We start from the raw sequence: 25,417 nt of genomic DNA, 5'->3' as shown, positions 1-25,417 counted from the left end.
CTTGCTAATCATTAAAATGATTTATTATTTTTTTATTGCAAGAGCAACTGAATCCCAGTCATGTTTTGCAGATGAAAAGGGAAGCAAATTGAAACCCGTCTTCCCTTAACTTGCAGTCCTTCATGATACCTATGTTTCCTAAGGTGCTTTCTCTCTACACCATTAAAAGTAGATTATGTCCAGGTTTGTTTTTTAATTTGTCTTTTAGTCATTTGACAAATATTATATCAGAGTGACTGAAACTAATCCCAAGGTTTCACAGTGCTCAATGAGAAGTGTAGAACAAAAGGATTGTTTCTGTTGCAAACAATTTATGACCTTAATAGAAGTTTACAGCTGCCATCAGAAAGGCAAGATCTTGCTACCAGTGTATTTATCCTGGTGATTGCTCTCTCTTTGCCTTCATTCCCAGACTCAGGTTTAAAGATCAAGCCCCTAAATACCAACTCCTGTTAAGGAATTAGCAGCAGTAGCACTGCATCACAATTTCGTAGCAGTATATTTTAAGGCCGTAGTATATAATGTAGGAAAACAGCTTAGGACCAGCCACAGACACAGCCAAAAGCTCATGAAAGTTGAATTCAGATTTTGAAGTGCAGATCAATTTTTAGCCACACTGGACTTTTTGACAAGTTGTCAATTTTGGACAATTTGTGTTTATTGAGTTTTGCACCTCCTTAAGTTAACATGACCTGAGAGGAAATTACAGTCATTTTTAAGATGCATTTTACTGCCACAGTGGTGTAGAAAAGCTTTTGACTGAAAAGAGCATCAAGGACTTGTTGACTTTTTCAGTCTACTAAATAAGCACCTGCTCAAGTATCTGATGTACATTAAAAAAAAAATTAAATTAAATAATAAAAAAGAAAAAAGAAAAAAAAGGAAAAAAAAAAAAAGAAAAAAGACAACCATCCTCCTGCATAGTTCAAAGATTTACCCAGCAAAAGCTGAAACCAACACGTGAAAATAAACCTCTCTTTGACTACCTTGGCAACTTGGAAGACCACAACCTGCTCCTACAAATCACATGGCGGATCTCCCAAATAGGGCCAAAGAGGCTGTTTCCCTGAAATCTGTGTCACACTATAGTTCCTTTCATGCATAGGAAGTGAGTAAATCATTGAATAATGCAACATCCTTCCCCGTCTGCGAGAACTGTGCCAAAGCCAGGCGTGAGGGTCTGGGTTAAAGCAAACTCAGTTACTTGGTAACCGAGTTGTGTTTTGGAGGGGTCAAAATTGGAGGGATTTTAGACTTGTGTTTTTCGGGGGTTAAAATTGCCAGGAAAAACTGAAAACTTGAGGAAGATCCCCAGGTGCCGGCATTAATACTCCCCAATCCCTCTGATGTGAGCTGGCAGGTCCCATAAAGCCACTCAGCCTTGAACAGGGAAGGGAAGTAGGGAGAGAGCAGAAGCTCCAGCTGCGACTCCAGAGCCCCAGAAAGAGCCTCTAACCCAATTCCCTTAAAGTGCACAAGCCTCACGAGCCACAGCATCTCTTTGCCACTGTATTCACTGAGTTCACAGGGCAAACAAAAGACCCATACCAAGCATGCATCCTTCCAGAGGGGGAAAGCTTTTCCTCATTTGCCCATAGATTTCCCCCCCTTTTCCTTCAGTTTTATACATAGAGATTTGTATGTGTACGTATATATATATTATTATTTTTGTTTTAACAGCGGAGGGGTGGGGTGGGGGGGGGAAATGTTGCTAATTTTTTTTTTTTGGCTGGTAATTAGGAGAGCTAACACCAGCTAGGCTAGAGTGAACGCAAACAAGACCCCTATAGGCAGCACAGTGCATTAATGTAAAATATGCCCAGACAACATAACTTGTCAGAGAGGATTATTTCTGCTTAGTGAATCTGCAGGGGCCCCTTTGCTCCACCACTCAGCGTCTGACTAGAGAGAGAAAGAGAGAAAGAGTAGCCATTAGTGAGTAGCTACTGTGGCATTGATGTTTGAGCGCACTTCTGAACTGGCTTTTGTTGAGAATATCGGTGCAGAAAGCATGCGCTGTCCCAAATCCGCTGTTACTATGAGAAATGAGGAGCTGCTTTTAAGGTATGTTGTCTCCTTTGTTTTAACGCGTGCTTTCGAGTTGCCTGGGCCCGCTGCAACTATAACCGTGCTGTGTATTAAGTAGTTTCCCTATTTAAAGGAAAAGACAGGCATTGCTGGGTGCAAGTGGCATTTTCCACTAGTTCGGGTCGCACATTTCATGTATAATGACAAATGTACGGAGAGGGCAGGGAGGGGAAAAAATAAATATATTTATCTTTTCTTTTTTTTTTTTTCTTTTTTTTCCCCTTCCTAAAAGAGAGCCGGTATTTCTTTTATCACCTCCTTTGCAATATTTCTGCCTGCTTCATTATTATGCACTGGGCATGGAATAAGCATGGAAAAAGCTCGGGGAGACTCCATATTAGAGCTAGTGCCCTAAATACCACTTTAATTTTCACTTAGCCTATGTAAATAGTTTCTAATGCTTTACCTAGTCTCTACCGCTCGAAGATGTTTTAAAAATACCTAAATACTCCTGTAATGTGGGGTTACACATCTATTCTCTAATAATGCTCCCAGGTTTAGCGGGAGGCCAGCATCGACTACTCTTTTCAGAGACACACAACACGCAGACACGCACACACGCACACTCACACACAGAATTATGCTGGAATTGGCACCCCGCTTTGAAAAATGTAGTCTTTTGTTTATTTGCTAGCAGACATTGTAGCATTGAATACATCTTTTGGTCTGACAATGGGACAGCTGAACAATGGTGTTGTCAAACTAGCTTAATGTATGTCTGGCGATGGGGTGGTTTGGGTTGTTTTGGGGTTTTTTTCCTTTCCTTTTCTCAGCCCTTTTTTCATTTCCCATAATCTTTTTGTGTTTACAGTAGAATTTAAAGTGCGTTGCCTGTTTTGTGGTGGTTATTTCAGTTGATATCTGCTGCTAATAGTGCAGGGAGGGGGAGGCTTGTATCTTACAATTATGGCTATTGCATTAAGTTGCAGATTTATTACTAACCTCTCCTTTAACTGTGGTGAGAAAACTTATTGATTCTGAAAGCTTACAATACTGCTGTCAATCTGGGAAATACATACTTGCCAAATCTGCCCTTGCTTGATTTTATGCCCGATCGTATCAACTTTAACTGCTGTTTTGAAGATACTGTTTCTAATTTTGTTTAGGTAATGAAAATGCAATAAAAATGATAAATCAGATCTCAGAGTAGGAGCCCATGTGACTTTCCATTTTTATTACATTTTATACATTAGAATTTTTAAGGTCAGACAGAATAATTTACCTGAATGATTCCTATCCCCTAATCAAAAAAATTATTGAGATGACATTTCCTAAATTATCTTTCTGTTTCAAGAACCATCGTTTAGCATTAAAACAGTTAACAATTTTGGGTTTGAATTTGGAAAAATGAACCTTATGCATTGTGAGAAAAAATTGTTACAAAGCTTTTGAAAAATTTTGAGTTACTACTTGGACAGCAGCTTATGTCTTAAATAAAATGAATTGCCATTACTCTGTGGAGTTTCTTAAACTGTTTCAAGTCTTTAAATACTTTACATGTTAAGTAAATGTATTGCTTTTAGCAATAAGTTTAATGATTTTGTAAGAGAAAAGATTTATTTATCAGTGGCTTCTGGTTTTTGCTTTGATCAATTAATAGAGATTTTGTTCTTTTTTTAAAAACTGGACTCTAGTGGATGATTTATATGGGTTGAGGGGTCTCTTGGACCCCTTAATTAAAACAAAAAGACATTGAGGATTTATCGGTAGCAGTCAGAGCCCTCTAAAGCATGCATTTCAACACAAAAATATTTGGTGGGGAGACTGACATACTTGCTATGCTGTTTTGCTTTTATTTTGTTATTGTATCTTCTTCCCTCGAGTCTTGAGATGGTGCAAACCAATAGCAAAGAGTTTATGTGAACAAAAAGGTAACATCACATGAAATACTTCTTGAGAAGCCAAGAGGTTATGGATTATCAGGTGCTTGCATGCTGTGTGTTGTGCATAAACATGAAGAAAGCAAGGATAGTGTTTAATATTATGGGACCATGACATAATTCACTTCCTTGGGAGAACTTCTTTCAAGACAAACATTAACTCATTCCCAACCACTCTGCTCTGCCTGAACTGCAGGGTGGAAACAGCGGCATGTTTTTATAAAGTTATTTTTCTACCATGTCATGTTGCAGCAGCCTGAGCTTTCTAGCAGCTACTGCCCTTTGTGAGTGGCAATAACGTGAGTCCCCCACTCTCAGTTATGTGGAAATGCCCCTTCAGGGATAGCCCAGAGCTGCGTGAATGCCACTTCTGTAGCAGGCACCAACAGACACCTGGGCAGAAAAACCAACCACCACTTTTAAGGACTATTCAATACTATAACTGTTTCCTAAGCTCTCTGCTCACAGGTGAGTTCCTACCAAACTTACTGTAGTTTCTATGTTTTTGGATAAAATGTTGCATAAAATACATATACAATGATTTTTTTTTTTTTTGGTCTTGGATTGAAAATTACTTTGTGTTTTTCCAAGGGTATTTTCTGACATTGCATTCACATCAAAGACTGATTTTTGAATTAGTTTGTGTGAATCCTACTAAAAAAAAATCTTTCTATGCATATTTACTGAAATATTGCTTTCTGAGCCATAACAATTATTATTAACATCAAAGAAGGTGAAGCAAAGCTGTAGCACAAGTAATTTCTTAGCATGTTTAAGGAAAGTAATGGCTTTTGAAAGACTACATAGGTTTAGAGATCTTATGCCTGAGCATCGGAGGTGTCCTCAGTGCTGCCTGTTTTGAATCTCACCCATTCACAAAACAATGTGGTGCCTTGCAGTTGTCAAACTTGGCAACATCTGTTTCCACAACAGAGCTAAGAGAGGTAATTCAGACTCTACGTGAGTTGTTATTTGTTCTTGCAATGACCAGGTGTAATGTCAAAACATGAACACCTTCAGTCTTACCTGTTAGAGAAAGAGCACGGCAGATCTTAGCCTGGGACGTGGCTTTCCATGCTTCCATAGGGAAATGGAATTGAATTATATTCATTTATTAGCCTGGAGTCTTTGTGTGTATTTATTTATTTAATTACTTTCACATTCATGAGCCACAATCATCAACATGCTAATATTTTCTTTGTTAAGAGCAGATGACACTGACACGGTTCTGTCAGGAAATTTAAGTATGAAGGGACTGAGATCTGCCTGCAGATAAATACTTGGGGGTGAAAAGCTGGATGTGAGCTGGCAATGTGCACTCACAGCCCAGGAAGCCAATTGTGTTCTGGGCTGCAGCAGGAGAAGGGTGGCCAGCAGGTTGAGGGAGGGTGATTCCCTCCATCTACCACGCCCTCATGAGATTCCACCTGCAGCATCTTTTCCAAGTCTGGAGTCCTCAACAAGTCCTCAACATGGAACTGTTGGATTGGATCCAGAGGAGGGCCACAAAAACAGTCAGACTGGAACACCCCCTCTAAGGAGACAGGCTGAAAGACTTGTGGTTGTCCAGCCTGGAGAAGGGAAGGATCCAGGGAGATGTTGGAGCATTCTTTCAGTACCTAAAGGGGGCTTATAGGAAAGATTTTTTTTAGCAGGGCCTGTTGCAATGGGACATGGGATTGTGGCTTTAAATGAAAATAGTGTTGATTCAGGCTAGACATAAGGGGAAAATTTTTCACAATGAGGCTGGTGAAACACTGGAACAGGTTGCACAGAGGGGTGGTGACTGCCCCATCCCTGGAAACATTCACAGTCAAGCTGGACACGGCTCTGAGCAACCTGATCTACTTGAAGCTGTCCCTGTTCGTGGCATGGGAGTTGGAAGTAGATGACCTTTAAAGGTCCCTTTCAACCCAAACCATTCTATGATTCTATTCTATATAAGATTGCAAACTATACCTTTGGGGCTGAAAAACAAAGCAAGTGTTCAATTAATATTCATATCTAGAAGTTTTACTGCAAGTGTAGATTGTGCTTGAATACTTAAGAAGTCATTCAGGAGTGAATCAATACTAATTATTGTAATCAGGAGGGTTAATTAGCTGAAGATGCCGCTGATGGAAAGTTCACTGCTTACAGCCCTGAAAACACCTAAGTTGATGAAATCTGAAAGCAAGATGTCTAGGAGGACTTTGTGTGGAGAGAAACATTTGGCTTTCCTTTGGCATTTCAAGAGCCAGTCATTCCAAAGGGGAAACATAGCTTGTACTTTGTATTTTGCATTATATTAATTCAGGGGGTATTAGAAGATGCAACTAAATCTGTCGTGAAGATATTTTGTGGTCGTCTCTCAATAAATGCAAGTACCATTTTGGATAACTTGTACTGTCTCTGCTGCATTCATTTGTAGATTACCATAAATTAATATGGATAATCTTATGCATTTGAAATCTGGTTCCAGCACTGTTATTTGGAACATTTTTTTTTTCCTCCATTTGTGTTCAGGCACAGGGACTTCACATGGTACATGTACATAAATTACACATGCTGTGTTACTAATACACATATATATGTGTGCACGCATACATGTGTGCACTTAAGTTTAAACATTTTTCATTGATGTTGTGTATTTCTATAATCCTGTGCTCTTAAAACTCCCACTCAGTTTCCATCTGCAAAACAGTATTCAACTACATATGATTCAGAGGACAGTTATTGAAAAAGGAGTTCATGAAATTTAAGTTAGATGACAAGGAATAAAGCCTGAAAAGAAATGACTGAAGAAAATCCTTTTCTTTTCCCTCAATTAGAACAGTTGTGTTTCTTAAAGTGAGCATTACTGAATTCAAACAAAATCCAGCTGTACAAAACCTTTTCCACAAGTGACTTGCTAGCAGATTTTTTATTTAATGCTGGGTGTTTGGGTTTTGCATTGGTTTTTGTTGTTGTCGGGTTTTGTTTTTTTTTTTTTTCCTTTTCCTCTAGTTGTACCTCTTAACCAAGACAAATATCTGGATATTAATTCAAGAAAAAAAAAAACAACTTACAGAAACCCCCCCTCTCATTCACACACATATATAAACCCCCCAAGTCAAATGATGCTTTCAGAGGAGAGAAATCCTATTTCAAAACACATCCTTCTTTCCTTTCTAATGACATTAGAGATTATCACGTGCAAGTGCTATTTATCTTTGCAACTGTTTTTCCTATGACTGTTTTACTGCTTCCAACACATTTACTTGTATGTCAGCCATAGAAAAGGTAACTGAAAATGGCAGTTGTTGAGAAAGCATGTCGCCATGCCTGGAATGACATGCATTATCAGGGCAGCAGGAGTTGCTGGCTCTACAGCCCATTTCTACTTGACCTGCAGAATGATTGGCTGCCTGGGATGGTGATGAATCACTGGAGTTTATGAAACAAGACTGCTGGCATCCACACAGAGGAAATAAAAACTGGATTTTTTTTTGTTTTCCCCCCTCTAACATTCTTGCTGTGACAAAAAGCTTTTTTTTTATTATTATTATTTTACGTTTTGTATTGCTTCTGTGTTATTTCACCCTGCAGCAGAAGCAAATGTGTCAATTAAAGTCGCTTTAGTACTGTTCTCAGCAAGTTAATGATGCACTGAAGGTTAACTATCTTTATTGGATGGAAATGGTCAGGAATTCTCACAAATTTTCTGTAAATCTTGATCTGGACTCTAATGTTCCCATCTCTCACTTCAGTCTTGAGACTGAGATAGCATAACTAGTAATCAGCTCGAGCAGGATGTAAAAAGGATTTCAGCTCTTCTCACGCACAACTTTATTTTCTCTGATAGTATAAGGATCAGTGACCATTCCTTGGGCTAATATCAGTCAGATCCATCTTCAGCATTTCTAAACTAATGACTAAAATGACATTTCTGGAAAGCACCGACTCCCAGATTTGCACTCACTTTCTAGGTGGTTGGTGAAATTATATTGTGCATTAAGCCCACGTTACTGGATTAGGCTGCTATGAGCCTGTGCTTGCAGGAAAGCACCGTGGGGCTGTAGATCTGCCAGTGCACTGACAAGGCTGACACAGCGTGGATCACAAGCTGCCCTGTAAAATGCAGCCAAGTAAAAATGATCCTTCCATTTCAATTAAAACACCCAAAAATTATGTTCGGGGGTGGGGGAATGGAGACAACTACTTGGTTATCTCTCCATGTAGCATACTCAGTGTGCTGATGTTACCCTGCATCCCTTATTCGGGTAAAACAACCTATTTTTAAGTTAACTCTCTCTGATTCAAAGAAATAAGATTACCAATAAAATTGCACAGGAAGTTTTAAAACCAGCAGTTATATGATAATAAAGCACTTACAATGCTTTTTGCCATTATATGGGAGAGGGTTTTTCCTCAACTCTCATGCTTTGCTGCCCAAGCTTTTTCTCCACTAGTTTTGAAAAGCAGTTTGCATATTAACATCAGTTATTAGACTTTTCCACCTTCCTCCAAATAATTCAGCTGCTGCTGGACACTGCAGAGGCTGCTACACTCTGGTTATTTAAGGCACAGCTTTCCAATGCCCCTTGTGAAAGAGAGGAGGGCAAACTTTAACCAGTGAGAAGGGCAACACAGGGAACTGTTGCTTGTGCCCTTCGGTGTGTGAGGGGTAAATGCTGTCCTTGCTCGGGAGTTCCCATGGCAGCAAATCAGCAGGTCATCCTCAAGAGCAGCCTTTGAGGATGCCAGACAACAGTCTGTCACCAGGAGCAAGAGAGAGCAGAGAGTTTGAGGAAGAGGGAAAAAAAAAATCTAGAAAATCAGAGAGAGGACAGGGAAAATTACAAATAGAGGAGGGGAAAGTAATGGTAATCAAACACAGATCATCTGGAAATTGAACCTTGCGCATGCAGATACCTGTGGATGATAGGATGGCTGTGCTACAGAGTGAAATTAAGATTCAAATCCAGCACCTGCCCTCCCTGGAAACTGCAGGTCAGCATCTGAGGGATTGAGGGCTTCTAGAAAAGAAACAGAGTTATCAGAAAACTTAAAATTTTAGAGACTCTAAATTCAATGCTACAACCTCTTGATTTCATTTTCCTTCTCTTCTGCCTAAAAAAGATTTATCTTCTGCTAAACTGTGAGGAAGAAGCTCACTCTGAAGCTTGAGAATTTGCCTGCATCATTTCAGCCCACATTTAATTTTAATGAGAGAGTTATATAACCCCCTTTAAAAATAACAAAACACTAACAGAACTGCATTGGCAACACCAGGTGTTCTGCAGTGCTGCTCCAATGAATCATATGGAGATTTGTCTGTGCACGGCTGATGAACATACATTAAACTCAGTTAACCCCCACCCCTTAATAAAGCAATCCAAAGTGACCAAAATTTTTCCTAAAGAGCCTTTCTCACAAAACAATGCCTAACTAGATGCCTGCCCCAGGAACCTCATGGTTCCAGCACTCGTCCCTTCCAAAGTTTTTGTATCAAGGGGTTGAGTTTTTCTTTAAAAGTTGCTGATGAACTATTGTGACCTTTCAAAGTGAAACACTGTATGTTAAACACTAAGTTTGGTTAAATGATTTGGTTCAGAAAAGAAAATCAGTGTTCTTCTTTGTTGTGCTGACCCCCAAATCCCTGAAATTAAGAACAGCACAATTAACAGGTATCTCTGGGAAAAATAAATATGTGACTTCATCAATGTTCCTTTCAGACAGAGAATTAGTGGGAAAACTGAATCAGTGACTTGAGCTTGTTAAACATCTTGGTTCAGATGCCATTCTTGACTCTAGGAAGTCCCTCTGCCACCAGCTGCTGGAAGGTGTGAAGGATCACCTGCCATATTCATGCTTTTTCTCTTTACATCCCTTATCAGAGTCAGGGTCATGGGCTAGGTGGACCTTTTGATCTGCCTTATATGGCAATTCTTACACTGTTAATTTAAGGAGGAAAACACCCAAACTACTAAAACCAGGCATGGTGCAGTTTTCTGTCCATCCAAATGCCTTGTAGTTACTGCAGGAGCCTTTTCTTTGTGTCCTTCATGTCTGATATTAAATGGTTTCTGTCTGTGAAACAAAGATAGCTACTTTGCTATCTTTTCAGGGTGATTGTTGTTTTTGAGGATTGACATGTATGCTAGGCACTTCATGAACAAATGAAAAAAGGAGACCTGTGAAATTTCCTACCTTAAAGATGCCACAATTTGTGTTTAAGGTGAAATCCAATCATTTGCAGTGTGAAAGAAAGAAAGACACGTGGTAGAAGTGAGGATGAAGGTTAAGCTCCTAAGGATCTTGCTGCTAGAAGTGGAGTGCAGTAGGTTAATGCAGATATTGTAATAAACCTCTCAGATCAGATGTCTTCACATTTTGTTTATAAAAATAAGTCTCCTTTTGGCTTCTTGTCTCCTTTGATGTCCCTTACCCACATTCTTTCTTTGCTGATGCCACATTAGAACTTCACACTTAACTTTGCCCATGGTGTTTGCAGTTGGAGATGCCCTCCAGCGTCACCTCCTGATCCAGGCCATCCTCATCATCTACTTCCCTCATCCCGCCTCTTTCCCAATAACCAGCCTCTCCAGAATGGCAAAACTCTCCAGAAAACTCAAATTTATATAAAATCAGAGAGATTTTTGTGTCTCCTGTGGGTGTAGATGGCAGGGAGGAAGGGTTTTTTTACAGTGGGATTTTTCCTCTGCTCTTTGAAGGAACAGGTGAGGCTATTGCATATTGTGAGGATGGAGCAACACAGACAAGAGAACCAGATGTGTGATTTCTCCTGTCCTAAATTATAGGTTTTCACATGAAAATAATATAATAGCCAAATCCAAGAATATTCAGTTCCCTCTTCCCTCTTTGGAAAGGTGTCTTTTTTTACCATAAATAACATGTCTGCTCTCTAGTAAGAAGTCAAGTCTGCCCAGCGCTTGCAGTACCCCAGTTTTTCTCCTTTTTGGGCAGTAGTTGTTGATAGTTAGCAGGTGAGAAGATAAGGTAGTCCATTAGAAAAAAAAAAGAAAAATGAAAATAATAATGTCTGTTACCAAGTCAAGTTAAGACTGGGTTGACAAAAGCTTGGGTCTTGTGTCTATATGCACAAGGCACTAACACAAAGGTAACACCTGTGGATCAATAGTGATGCTCTTCAATAGGACTGCAAATAAACAACAGGACAGGAAGACTTGGTCTTGCAAAAATTTGCTTGTTTCTGCTTTCCTTCAGTATTCTCCAAATGTAGTGCTGAGCTCAGGAACAGCCCAGCTGGAGCAGAGGTTGGATTGGACCTGAGGATGATGATTGACTGTGCCATGTAGTTGGTGCTGTTCAAAGAGGAGAGTGTCCCTCTAAATTAAAGGCCTTTCCAAAAAACCCTCCATTCCATGTAGTATCTGCCCCGTGCCGTGATTTGTTGCCTAATTGTTTTAGGAAAGATTGAGTTATTACCCACAAAAGGGAACAAAGGCCCTTTACCCACAGTGGGATGAAATCACCTCATCACTGGTATAAAATAGGAAGGGAAAAAAAAAAGAGAAGTGAGTGGGAAGTTTTACTATAGCAACCAAGTTTACATAATATCAATGCGCTTCAAGTGAAAGCTCTAGAAATGCTTAATTTGAGGGACCTTTTCACAGGACTAATTTTAAATGACGTTTATTTCTGAAGATTACTGATGAGCTACAGTAGCCTACGGAAGCGGAGGGAGCCTCACAAGCACTATTTTAAATACTTAAAATTCATTGATCAGCTTTAACCAATATTTTCATTTTCTTTTTAAAAGGATTGCAGTTTTATGCAAGTTATTTTATTCCTCAAAATGAGTGGAAGACTGTTTTGTGTTTGGTTTTGTAAATACAAAATCCCTACTGAAAGGTTACGGTTCCATAATTCAATTTTTTATTCCAATATTAGACATAACTGACAAAGACAGTTTTATTCCAGGTAATCACAAATGGTAAAATGGTGTAGAATTGCACCCATTACTTTTTACCATTCAAGGAAATGCACTACTTTTTGCTCTAATTGTTAATGATTTTTACACCATTCTGTAGTCCTGCCCAAGTGTTCGTGTGCTTTGCTTTGCTGTTTCTTCAGGCCCCCTCCCCTTCTTGCCCCTCCAGAAGTCTGCTCCTAAGATTTAGGCTGATATAAGGGCTCCCTTCCTTATAGGGAGGTAGGCTCACATCCCATTACACAAACCAAAATGCTGCACTGCCTGCTCTTAGTCACACCACTACTTCCAGGCTTCCATGGCTTGCCTGGAAGGTTATTTCTTTGTGGAAGACAGCAACCACCTCGTTTGCATTCACCAACTCCAGCTGGACCAGATTCCTGCTCCCCCTCGCATTAGTGGAAGATCCTGAGTGATTCCACTGGAGTCATTCGAGCCCGCTCCAAATTTACACCGCCCGCCACTGAGCTCTGCTTCTGCTGCCTCTGTTAGAAACTTGCTTTGATGCCAGAGATAAGCTGAATCCCAAGCATGTTCATTGGCTTAGGGGGGAATAAAGCAGAGGATTTGAACTCTCTTCATACTGCCTTGCAGGCTTGGGAGAGAGTGAAGTCATTCAGAAACTTTCCCTTGAAGTGCTTCCAACGGTAGCATTTCCTTGGCCCAAAACTTGGGGGCAAATTGATTAGAAGAATGGCAATTAATTATAGGGTGAGGAGGGGGTCTGGAGGGGGGATGTGATGTGAGTTACACGTTGGATTTGGCTCTGGGGTCTGGAAAGGAAGGGGATGTCTGCTGTCTTTGTCACTCACTGAAGAAGCCACAGGCAGTGATGTCAGAGTGAGCTCATACACCCAAGTCACCCGCTCAATCCTGGCCTTCTGCAGCTGAACTTTTTGTAGTTTCTTTTTGGTTTTTTTTCTCTGAAGGGGTGTGCAATTTTCAAAGGTTGAGTTGCTTGGAGAAATTGTATGTAGCTCTGTGTTTGAAAAGCTTCTTGAACAGTGACTAATCTGCAAAGGTGAGGTGGAACTGCTTTATCTGCCCTGCTCAGACGGATGGAGAAACTGAGGGACACAGAGTCAACGAGCCAAACAGGGTCTGGGCCTCTGAAATGAGGGGAGGAGGGATAGGAGGCAGCATTTGTAGCTGGAATAGGATTAAAGCCCAAGAATTGATGATTCCAAATTCTAGGTTCCTCCCTCAAAACTGCCATATGCTCCACCCGTTGAAAAAGCTTAATATTGGCGGCCAACAACAATGCAGCTACTCTAAGCCAGTGTTTAGAGCCATTGTCTGATTTATGCTGTGAAAATAAATGCAGTTTCACTTGCCACTCTCGCTCCCCATTTCTCTCTGTACTGTAGCAACACATCAGAGCTTCCACTTTTCCCTTAATTTTTAATAAAACTTGCTATTTTGCACACATGTGCTAGTCAAGAATCTGACATAAATGTTACAAATAACAGAGCTGAGCATGTAACAGTGTGTGAAACAATCAGGATTTTTAGTTTCTTACCACTTACCCTCTGCCATCGAGAGTTAATTCATACACAGACACTACATAATTTATGTTTGAGAACCAAATTATTCGAATGCAGTTTTTCCCTCTAAGCTCTCCTTGAGTCGTATCTCAGTATCTTTTATGGAAAGGGTTCCTTTTTGCATTTGACCCTGTTCCTGCTTCTAACTTTTAAATGGCAAAAGCAAATGTGCTTTGAAAAGTGTGTTACACTGTAGTTGTTAAATAAAGCAATAACCTATGCACTTGTAATGCTTTCTCTATGACCTACTTACATACTACTTCACCCTCCTTATAGTATGATTAAAAGCTGCTTTGAATCCACTATTCCCTCAAGGGATTTGAGGCTAGAATTTAACAAACTGCTGAGAAGGCTTAAGTCAGTAAGAGGGCTTCCCTACAGCTTCTTCCAGCTAATTCACATGTAATTAAAAGGAAAATAAATATTTCAAAAGAACATACGTTTTAATGAAGCATTTTTAAGCACTTACACCTTGCATAATGGGGCAAATTTATAAGGATCTCTCTATTCCATATGCAGATTTTAAGCAAAATTATTTGTGATTCTCTCCTCCTCCCTCTTTGCATCCTGTGCGAAGCGTGGATTTACTTTTCAGTCAGCAGCAGTGGGACTGTGGTCCTTAGAAGTGACAGGCTGGTGAGACTGAAGTCCCTTAGATTTAGCATGTACCAAAAAAACTCGTGATGAAGAGGTGCAGATCCAGCCGCACAGGGCGAAGTGGGGGTGGAGACTTCTTAGTTAAAAGAATATCCTCATCCTCACTGAGCTGCCCGTATTTCTTCCGAGCTAAAACCTGTCCCTTCTGCAGTGGCAAGATTTTAAAATTGAAAGTTAATCCAACTCTGCTCTGGGCCGGATTAACCACCATGGAGGCCTCAGATCAAAGACCAGGTGGCTGCATCCAGCTGGAGAAAGTTGTGCTGGTTTCTCCTTTCATTTGGACTTTGCACTTAATTTTTTTATCCACTGTGTAGTCAGTCCTGCGCTGTGATGGATGGGTGGCGTAAAGGAATCACCATGAATTCAGTAAAGAGGAGCCACAGCTTTGCTTTGTGCCTTTCTAGGGGGATGTTTAGGTGCCATGGTGACGAGGACAGTATGTGAACATATAGAGCAGAGCAGATTAATAACACTATAGATATCTGTTCAGGATTGCAGCTGTCCTACGGGGATTATGCTGAGGGCCAAGTGAACCTTTTCTTTCTTTAGTCTTGCAAAGTAGGCAAAAATTTTAGCAGCCTGAGGGGGTTTTCTTCCTTTTTAACTATTTAAAATTAGAAAGTCTCTTAGTGCAATAAACCGAACTCTAAAAACTTGCTCATTCTGTATTTTTTTTCCCCTATGAAATCAACAATGGTCAAAATTTAAATAAAACTTGGCCTGACTGATAACACATTTTTAATGTGTCAATTTAGTTTTTATATTAGAATGCTCTTTGAAAAGTTTAAGCATAGTAGGTTTTAATTTGCATTTGCTACTTTTTGCAAGCGTTGATTATCCATAACAAATCAAATTATAAAACGTAGGGAGAGATTCAGATGGAGAAGCACACACAATGTTGAGGAACGTTCTGTCTGTCTAGACTGCTCAGATCACCTAGTAATCTTCGTAAATATGTTAATATTCTTTCGCCTGGAGCGGCTTTGTATTGAAGCAAGCAGGTCTCGGAGATGGAAAGGAAAATTTATACAGATTTTCAGGGGGCGGTGGCGTGGAGTGGGGGGGCCTCCAGCTATTTGTATGTGTGGAATTTTGTGCGCGTCTTGGTGGTGACACTTCCGAGTGCGGCCAACTCTGAGAGCAGCGAGGTTGGGAGCGGGTTTTTGGGAGGTTACGGCCACGAGAAAGGATTTGCCGTCATTAGTTATTCAAATCCCTCTTTCTGATCAGCGAGGACAGAGTTACTACCACTCTCTCGCCAGCCAGTAACATCACTCTGAGCATTTAAAACGCTGCCAAGGTCTGAATGGCAGGAGTTTGAGTGGAGAGCGAGCCTGCACCCAGACCCCGACCAAACATCCCCAGTGCCCCCAGGCTGGCTCCGGCCGCGCCGGGGGGAGCCGTGCCCGGCGTGTGAGGGGGCAGTGCCCGCCCCGGGGCCGCTGCCCCGCCGGGCTCGGCTCACCCCGCTCGGCCGCGGGGCCGGGCAGCGCTGCGGAGGCGCCGGGCGGGTCGGGCCGCCCCCGGAGCCGGGCCGGGCGGAGCGGCGGAGCCCCGGGAGGGCAGCCCCCGGCCCGGCGGCGGCGATAGGCCTCTCCCGGGGCGGCGGGGGCGCAGGGGTTAACGGGGAGCCGCAGCGGGGAGATGGCTCCGCCTCCCCGCTCAGCACCTGGCGCTCCACCGACAGTTGCCTCAGCAGTCGATTTCGGAGGGGATTGGCGGAAAAAACCGAGAGGGGGAGAGAAATGTGACAACTGCCGGGGCTGGCGGCTGCCGCGGGGAGGCCTCCGCACCTGTGCCTGCCGCTCCGCCGCCCGGCGCAGTTGTGGGATCCGCCGCGCCCCGCCGCATCCTCCCGCCGACCGCCGCGGCGCCCCCGGAGCCCAGCATGACTTCTTCGTTCAAGCTGGATTTCCTTCCGGAGATGATGGTCGACGGCCGCTTGCTGGTCTCTGACAGAATGTAAGTGGCGGCGGGGCTGCCGCCGTGTCCCCCCACCCCGCCCCGGCTCCGGGTACCGCCCGGCACCGAGCCCCCGGCTCCGGCCGGCTCCCTCCCGCACCGCCCGCCCTTCCCGGGGAGGGCAAGGGGGGCTCGTAGCCCGAGCCACCCCCCCCTTTTCCCAAGTCTCTTGGTGGTCTCCGTGCCGTGCCCCCTCCCGGGGTGCTCAGCGTCCCGCAGGTCGGTGCCGGAGGGCGCGGGGGGCTTTCGGCTGCCGCTGATGATGATGATGATGCAACGTGGAGAAACGCGCGTCGGTCGCGCGTAGCTGAGCGCTCTCCCCTCCGTGCTCAGCGGAGCCCTCCACAGACACCTGTCCCCTGCAGCCAGCCCGGACCCACCCGTGTCTTATCACCCCTTCCCGGCAGAATAAAAATGCCCACCCCTCACCCCCCGCAAATTTTCATCAGTTTTCAAATTCAGATGAAATGCTAAGCATCCACTGGGAGTACCTGGCAGAACGCAAGGATTTGGCGGTTTGTTGTTCCCCCCCCCCCCCCCCCCCATACCGTCCCCGACAGCTGCCTGGTACGGCGAGTGTTAATTAGGGTGAGGATGGTTGTTTTACATGCAGTTGAAGTGGGGATGAGATGTATTGGAAGGAGCTGAATGCTGGAATTTCAGAAGGAGAAGTATTCCCCTAGCCCGGCTCTGCTCTGTTAATCTCGGTTTGAAAGTTTCTATTATCATCCTCTTGGGCATTGCGAATTGGCAGGTATTTTCAGGTAACCTAAGCTTTGTATGAAAAAGTAAAAGCTAGAAATGATGAAATAGACATCTGCTGAAAGATTCGAAGTGTAAGGACTGTGCTGCATTGTTTTACAGTATCCAAAGTATCTTTTATTTTGTTGCTTTTTCTTCTTTCATCGGGATGGCAAACGTGATTTGAGTTACATTAGAATGAAGCGAGAGGCTTTGGCGTTGACTCTGCACTGAAGCTGTTCTGGTTGAGGCAGCACTTAAGTTACAAGTGTAAATAAACCCGTATGTGCAGCAGAGAGTGTCACCTGCAATTTGCACAAATCAGGTTGCATACTGTGCCCCCATCTAAGGCTATTCAGACTTTTATTGCCTTTTTTACTGGTAACCAAACTTTCTCTGAGGTGGAATGTCTTTCCCTTGCACCAGCAGTGTTCTGCATGGAGTCATTCAGTAGTGGCCAGTTGTTCAGACAGCTGAGGTTTAGTGAGTGTGTGGGAGAGGGGCAAGAGTCAGGGGGGAAGCTACTTGGTGACTTACACTATTTTTACAGTCCTTGAAGGACAGCGAAGTGTGTAAATGCTGCCTCTTGTCTTAAATTTGTGATCTTAGATTCAAAAGTGTTCTGTGCTGTGTTTTGCTCTTCCCATTGTAAAATCACAGATTTTATTGGCATTAGTTGGTTTTGGTACAAGTGCTGTCAATTTCTTCCGTTTTGCAGAGAAGTCGCAGAGGTTTGCCCATTAGGGTACAAAGTAGCAGCTGAACATTGGTATCTCTTGCTCTGCAGCCCTCTGTAGGCACCTGCCACAGCCAAACTTCCCCTTGTTTTTCATCATCTCAGCTTTGATTAGACTTTCTACCTGCTGTCCTCCCAGGCAGTCAGAAAAGATCCTGCTAACAAACATCTCCAAGCTCAAAGGCACTATTAACTGTGGCTGATGATGCCCTGTTGTCACTCAAGCTTATATAACTTTATCTCCAATTTGCCCCTCGAGGTGGGGGAGTACCACGTCAAACTCTTTCTTCTGCATTGCTCTCTTCGTACTCCTTTTCTCTGTGAAGCATCCATAATATATCTTAACACAGCTTGAAACACAGTCAGTGTTCATTAGACGCAGAGCTTAATGTGTGTCCAAAGATACAAAAATTAGTCTAGAGAAATGTCAGCACCTAAGTGGATCTTGAAATGCAGAAGTTTGATAATGGAGTTGTTAAATGCACTTGTAGGGTTGGCATTTTTGAGGGGGAGGGGTGACTAAGTAATCTCTTGAAGGAAAAAAACTTTACCTCCTGTATCATCAGTGGTCGTGATGTGATGTGCTTCCTTGTATGAACCAAACCTTGCTTTGTTGCTGATCTAATTGTGGAGATGGTATGATTTCAAGGGATCCTGTGTCGTGCATGCAAATTAATATTGACACTAAATTGCCATGAACTCAGGGAGCTTCTAACAAAAATAGTCTTGAAACTAAATGCTGTGTTTGAGAGCTTTGCTGCACTGCCTTTCTAACACTCTTGCCATTCCGCTGCTTAAAACCATCTTTACCTCGTCCTTCTTAGCCAAGTGGTGACATATATTTATTTGCAAGTCCCCAACTCTCTGGGCTAATCAGTGCTGACGAGGATGCAGTTTGATTACGCATCAGGGGTCAGGGGCACACGAGCACCTTCCCCTTGAGCTGCCCCCCCAGGCGAGCGGCGAGCCGCCAGCAGCGTTAGCGGGGTGGCGCGGAGCATCCGAGAGCACGCTCCGAGTTACCACGCTGCACAAAACTTTTAACCTCGCCATCTGCTCCAGCCATTCCGTGCAGCTCAGTTCACTCTTTAGCAGAAAGGAATTGCTTATTTTAGAGCAAGGCAATTAGCAAAATATACGTGTAACATTTCTTTCACAGCACAAATTGGCAAAACTAGATTTTTTTTTTTTAATACGCCGGCGGCTTATCAGATGTTTTGGGAAATTGGTAGCATACAATATCACTTACACTTCTTCTTGGCACATTAAAAAAATGTTTGTAAAGGGATTTATTCTCAGAATCATCCATTATTTCAATGAGAGAGAAAAAGGGGATTTTTCAAGGAATAACTTTCAGTGCATACCTAGTGTGAAAGTCAACTGCCAGTCTGATAATTGCAAAGTTAAAATGCTCTTACTTCTGTGAGAATGTTAATAACTCTTAAATGCTGCTTGCTTTCAAATTTTGCTGCTGTTACTATATAGCTAAACAGGAATAAAATAGAACATCAGATACATTGAGCATGACTGTGTATAATTAAACTGTATGCATGGCATCAGTGTACCTGGTTAGTGACTGAATGGCAATTTACTAGTAAAAATTAATTAATGACATGTCATTGGAAAATAGATACTCTAGGATATGAAGCATAAAAATGCATGAACTTCTGTTTTTGAGGACAGATGGCAAGCTGGATGCTCTAACCATGGTAAATGCCTGCAAAGAGCCCTGCTTGGTGAGTGCTCTGGGAAGGATCAGGAATTGTTTGACCGCTGTTGTGCACTGTGGGGAAGAGGCATTTCTGAGGAAAATACTGAGACACACGTAGGTGAAACATACAGATGAAATGTGTGTGTGTATCTGGACAGGGTAGGAGAGGGTTAATGGTTACTAAGTGAGGTTATAAAATCTGAGTTCAGTGTAATTTGCTGATTTCACTGGCTCACATGTACATGCCAACTGGATGATTGTGAAGTGGTTGCTTTGAGGATTAAATACTCATTGTTGTAACCCCCCCTCATGTTGATTTCCGCAATATCACAGAAGATTTTTCCATTCCATGTTCCACATTTCAGTGCCTGGGATTACCTTTCATGTAAATGAGTATCAGTGTTTGTTACTACTGAAACCAACTCAAATGTTACTTTAATTTTTGGTAGCTGGATATAATGCCAATAAAATGCATTATGCTTCAACAGTGTGCGTGCAACTGCACGGGTTACAGGGCAATAATGTGAAAAAATATGAAGCCTTTGAATTTCTTTCTCTTCTAATCAAAAATGAGTCAAAATCCGATATACGTGCAATATGCTGATTAAAAAGCCAGTGAAGATCAATTTTTGATATTTTTGTTTGTACTTGCTCTTTAATAAATGAGAAATGTCATCATTCACAGGACATGCTTGCATTTTAAAATCCAGAACTTCATTTTCTGCAGTAAACCTGCAATATAGGACTTTTTTTAAAGCAAAACCTGGACATAACAAATTTATGTTTTTAAACTTAACTGGAGGGAAACTCAACATCCTGTCGAAAATAATTTTTCCACTCTCTGGTCTTTTTTATATCTAGAATATCAAATCATGATTTCCTAACTGAAAATAGACAGGCATTTTTAAGACCACAGTCTCATCCTTATACTGGCACTTTATTCTATCTTTGATTCAGTAATAGCTTTATTTTAAGTAATATGACTTTTACTTAAATTACTTGTGTGACATATTCCTTGGGCCACTACTGAGGAAAAGCAAAGCAAAAAAAGAAGAAAATTTTTGAGTGGTGCCAAGGAGCTTCAGAAAGGAAAATAAATCTTTGGATGTCTATTAAGCAATTACAATTTCATGGTGTCCTTCTCCCCATCATCTTTTCTAGAATCTCATTCAGAAGTTAACCTACGATAACTCTCAGCACATCAATATTTAAATATATCTTTCACTTCCTATGATACGATCTCACAAGTTTTAAGCCTCCCCCACACGTATTCATCATCCAAATTAATCATCAGTTATGATTGCTCTAACAACTTTGATAACTCTAAATATTTCATTGGCATTTTAGGATGTTTGATATCTTATGAGCATTTGGACTATTCAAATTTCATGATTAATTCATGGATTAATATAAAAATGTTTGACCAAATCGATACAGGGAAAGGTGTACAAAATCTTTTCATTTTTAAAAGCACCTGGAATACAAAGAGTACACTTGGGCAAGACAATATTCTACACAGAAATCATTGTTTTATACTTTAAGCAAATAAAAACTTTTTTCCTTCTAAAGTGGAAAGGCAACATTTTGGTTTTCTTTCTTTTTTCTTCATTTCCATACACTGTTTCCTATAGGGCATTATTTTTTCTGTGTTCGTATAGGTGCAAAGTATGTTGCATCTCCTGACATGATTTCCTTTGATTAAAACAAACTGGTGGCAGGGCAAGGTTAACCAGAGGCTAAAGTCACAAAAAAGGGAATATATGTAGAAAGCCAGGCTCAGTTTTCCTTAGCAAAGAAGTGGGAGAACAAGAAAAACCTTCATAGGTACAAGAAAAATGCAGGAACAAGAATGCCTATTTGGAAAATAAAAACTAATTGGAGCAATAAATGTAATGTTCTCAAGTAATTGTGAAATAATTATTCCCCTTTAGAATCATCATACTTTAATTGCTTTCCAACGCGTTCCTGCGTTCTCTGTGGCTGTGGAGAGGAGAAGGCTTGCGTTCCCTTCAGGATTTCATTTTTCATTTGCAGTAAGCTGCTGGCTTTCTCATAAAGGTTTTCAGAAATATGTTGCATTAAATGCTGTTGTGCTCTTCCATATGGTGTTAAACAGAAAAGGTGAATGGCAGATGCTGAAGGTATAAATTCCCTCCTAACATCCAGATAAAGCACCTTGAGATTTAGTGGTGCAGTTCTCCATCCTCTGTATCACAGATTTATAACCAATCTCTCATTTTCATTGAGACTGGGTTACGTAAATAGGACACACTTCAGTAGTGTGTTGTCTTTGCTCACAGCTTGATTCTTGAAAATTCAGCTGACAATAGTTTAAAATTATAATATTAATAAAGAGGAGATCATCTGGCCTTCAAAATGACATCTGAAAGCAGCTTCTGTTTTGTTAAATCTTAATTACTGTGTTTAAATGAATGCCTAAATGAGCCAATTCACAAAGGAGTTGCCTACTGTACCAATAGTGCCTGTTTGGTGATTTTTTTTTTCTTTCCATTTACACAAATATAAAAAAATAGTTTCTATGGATGAGAACAGCTGCGTTCTCTTGCCTCTTACGACTCAGCTGAAGAAGGCTGAGTATCTTGAGTGTGTTCTCTGCCCTGGGATGGATTCTCCCTTGCCTGCCAAATGGTGGCAACACTTGAAGTCAAGTTCAAAAGCGATGCTCTGAAACAAGCATTGGTGTAAGAGCTGTGAGGAAGATCCTGCACCAGCCTCCTGGGCCATATTTTGTGACTTTACCCATGGCTTACTATCAGGGGCAGCATGTTGTCACAGCTGAGGGCAGGACTTAGGGCTTAGTACTGTGGAGAGGCTTAGTCCATGCCTGTGGTTAGGGTGGAAGGGATGTGCTCCTGCCCACTTCTGCTCAGCTTATTCTGGAAGCAGGGAGCTGTGTCCAGGTTACCCTGGAAGGAGACACCATGCCCAGCTGTGCCCAGCTGTGCCCTGCTCCCCACTGCATCAGGGATGGACTCATCCCCTGTGGAGGAGCATGCAGGGAATTTATGTCCTTGATTTCCCCTCAGCCCGTGCACAGTGAGCCACTTCAGGTTTGCCAGGGAAACAGCAGCAGCAGCAACCTGAGAATTTTGCTTTATGATTTTCACATCCCTGTTTATTTCTTAAATTGTTGTGTGGATCTTACCCTGGGGTTTTAGAGTTTACAACCATGGTTATTCCAGAGATGTAGCTATTGCTCTTTCTGGAAAATGGAGTTAGTGATCTACTGATTTTTTTTTTCATTATTATTATTATTATTGTTTTCTTTTTTCCATGTGGGTTAGTGTCACAAGGAAAACGTAGTCCTGGCAGAAATGCTTAACACTGTCCCAGCAGTCATAGGTAGTAATTCATTGCCATATTAATTTACAACTTTTTCAGTAACTGTGCACTAAAATTTACTCACTCCTCAACAGCAGTGGAGATTTTGAGAGGAATATCCAGACACAAGCACCCTGTGGCTGGTGTGTGGAGCTGGGTATCTCTGTGACAGGAGAACTATGACCCTTTCAGTCCCAGGTTTTACTGTGCTTTCCCTTGTACTCTCTTCCTACCTCCCATGTGCTTTGAAGCAGCTCCAGTCTGATTGCAAGTCACAGCTGACAAGAGAAATCTTTTGTTTCATAACCCTGAAAAATAATGAAAATCCATCATCCTCTTATTCCAAAGGCGTGACAATGTCTTCTTGCTTAATATGTAAGTGCTCTTCCCATTTCTTGCTCCTCAAAAGCTTTGTACCACTGAATTGCTCAGAAATCAAAAAAAAAAATAAAACCCAAACATCCACAGCTTGCTTGACCCACCACTTGTGTTGTTGACTCCAGGGGCACTTGGTCCAGTGATGGTTTCTGGCCTAGTGTGAGATAAGTGCACTTCATTTGCCTGAAACAGGCCCAGTAGTTGAAAATTATTAGCTTCTGGAAGAGGACAACTGCATTTGAAAATCTACAAAATCAAGTGATCTATTCCCTTCTTCTCTTTCTTTTTTTTTTTTTCCCTGGCTCATTCAATTGCTTGGCTCTGTCAGCCTTTGCCTGCAATTCATTGCTAGTGAGGGAGACATCTGGTTCTGCCCTTTATCAATAAATGCTTTTATATATTTTTTATATTTCAACACAGATGGAATGTAGAACAAGCATTAGGAGTTTGAAATGTTGTCAAACATACTCCATGCCTGGTGGCTATTGCTTAGAGAAAACCCTGTTCTACACCTTGTTCTCATACAAGATGCTCTAGAAATTGCAATTTACATAGTTGGAGTTTGTCTTCATTTCACCATGAGTTTTAGTGAACTTGATCCCCTTGTTGTGTCTTCCAGGGAAATAAAATACTCTTTCATTTTATCTGAAATGTCTCTCTATTACATATAGAAAAGCTGATAATTTCATTAGTCAGTAAATGAACTTTCAATTTTTTCTTAATTTAGTTTCATTTTTTCTTCCAAGATCTTATTGCTTAGAAACCAGTTTCTCATATTCTAATGGCCCTATCCAAACTATATTAAACCCCTGCTGTCCAAAACAAAAACCAAGCAAACAAACAAGAAAAAAGCCCCAACAGAGATACAAAAAAAGAATTAATGAAATCCCAGTGACTATTTAGGTATGCATTTAGTCTTTAAAATTGATTCCAGAAAATATCTTGATTGGGAAGATATTCAAAGATTTGACCACAAAGCCAGAAATGCTGAATTAAGGAATAACACAGATAATCTAGATGATTTCTCCAGGCAAAAAAATGCAGAAGTCATTGCCCTTGTCCTAGTCTGACTCACATCATTCAGCTTCTTCCTCGAAGCACTGAATTTTTAGGATTGCCAGGTGAGCACTGGCTTTTTCTGGCTGGTTCAGTGTTGCCAGCTCCTCCTGGAGATCAGTATTGAGTGGGAGGGGACCAGGGGGAAGAGGAAGGAATAAAATTAGCATTTAATTTTGCAGGATGTGAAAAAATCAATGACAAGTGAAGCAATTCTTAGAAAAAAGATCACCTCTCTGGACACGTAGAGCACTATTATCTGATGTTTTATTACCAGCTATAGCCTGTAGTCCCTGTTCAAGCCAAACTTCCGCTGGGCTTCCAGGAGCTTGGCTTGAATGAGGAATGCATAATGCTGGGCTTTGCATCCTGTGCCAGGCTGCCCAGCTCTGAGCCATGAATTGCAGTCATGTACGTGGGTTTTGCAGCTTTTTTTCTCATTGCTCGCCTCAGAGTGAACTTCAGCATGGAAACATGAGGCAAATAACTTTTCAGACACTGTTCTACCTTGCTAGCAGAGTGCCTGTCTTGATGATGAAGTGGAAGATAAGTCAGTTTGAGTTGGGCAGGTATTCTTTTGAGGCATGTTCACACATCTCAGGTAGGGGCAGGGGGGGTTCTACTCCTGTTGTCAAATCTTTTTCCCTTTGCCAGAGAGAAGGATTCATCTCACTGCCTGAGGGCTCTCAGCTTTCACAGATATCTTTATTGTTTGGCTGCAGAAGATAGAGTACAACTTCCCCTTTTAAGTTGGTTTGTTGTCTGTGGAGAAGAGAGTAAATGCAGCAGCTTCATAACTGTGCTCGGATATAGCTGAAGAAAGTCCAGCACTATATTACAGATTTTTAAAACAATTGGGTTTGCCTGATTTCATTGTTCCCTAAGTGCAGCCTAGTATCTCACTTAGTGGACCACAATTATTTATCTTCAAGACAAGGCTGTGTAGAATAGGAAAAGCTCTGGGTTCCAATATCTTCTTCTTACCATTCCCATGTCTTTGCTGTTCCTAGGGTGTTTCACTGGAATAGGATGAAGCTTTGTATAGGCTTTAGTATGTATTGCACAATGTAATGATTTGGGGTCTGATTCTGGGTATTTTTGAGCCTTTTTTCTTCCTGCAGTGACTATTTCAATGTGGCCACATAGATGTTGACGAAGAGTTCTTTCTCATTGTCATTGGAAAGTAAGACAGCAGCAATTCTTCAATGCAAACCCTTCCTTTGAAACCAGCATTCATAGGGGAATGAGACCTGTTTTCCAGCAAGCTTACAGGGCTTAATGTGGCCTAAAGAGTCTTCAAGAGCCCTGGCTGATTTCTGTGTTTTCAAAGTATTGTTACAGGCTCCTTCAGGTCACTTCTTCTTCCCCCACATGCACAGATTA

The 25,417-nt window shown here is 41.6% G+C and overlaps 1 protein-coding gene across 9 annotated transcripts in view; it reads left to right on the top strand.

Moving 5' to 3' along the window:
* Positions 1–25,417, top strand: part of CELF2 (CUGBP Elav-like family member 2) — a 548,688-nt gene that overhangs the window by 288,567 nt on the left and 234,704 nt on the right. For 2 of the 9 annotated variants that reach the window (XM_071424127.1, XM_071424125.1), the window contains exon 1: positions 15,753–16,070. The exons of 2 other annotated variants lie outside the window; for them this stretch is intronic. In XM_071424127.1, coding sequence (XP_071280228.1) covers positions 15,997–16,070 — 74 coding nt within the window. In that variant the 5' untranslated portion in view covers positions 15,753–15,996. Of the gene's footprint in view, positions 1–1,692; positions 2,065–4,252; positions 4,437–15,738; positions 16,071–25,417 lie in introns of those variants that run through there. 5 more of the 9 variants (XM_071424122.1, XM_071424121.1, XM_071424124.1 and 2 more) reach the window with 5 other exon arrangements.

This window comes from Agelaius tricolor, unplaced genomic scaffold (assembly GCF_023055355.1).
Source record: "Agelaius tricolor isolate 1412-34295 unplaced genomic scaffold, bAgeTri1.0.p SCAF_3, whole genome shotgun sequence".
In the NCBI taxonomy this organism is placed as follows: Eukaryota; Metazoa; Chordata; class Aves; order Passeriformes; family Icteridae; genus Agelaius; species Agelaius tricolor.
The sequence above is the reverse complement of the archived record's forward strand: the minus strand, read 5'-3'. Positions and strand labels throughout refer to the sequence as shown.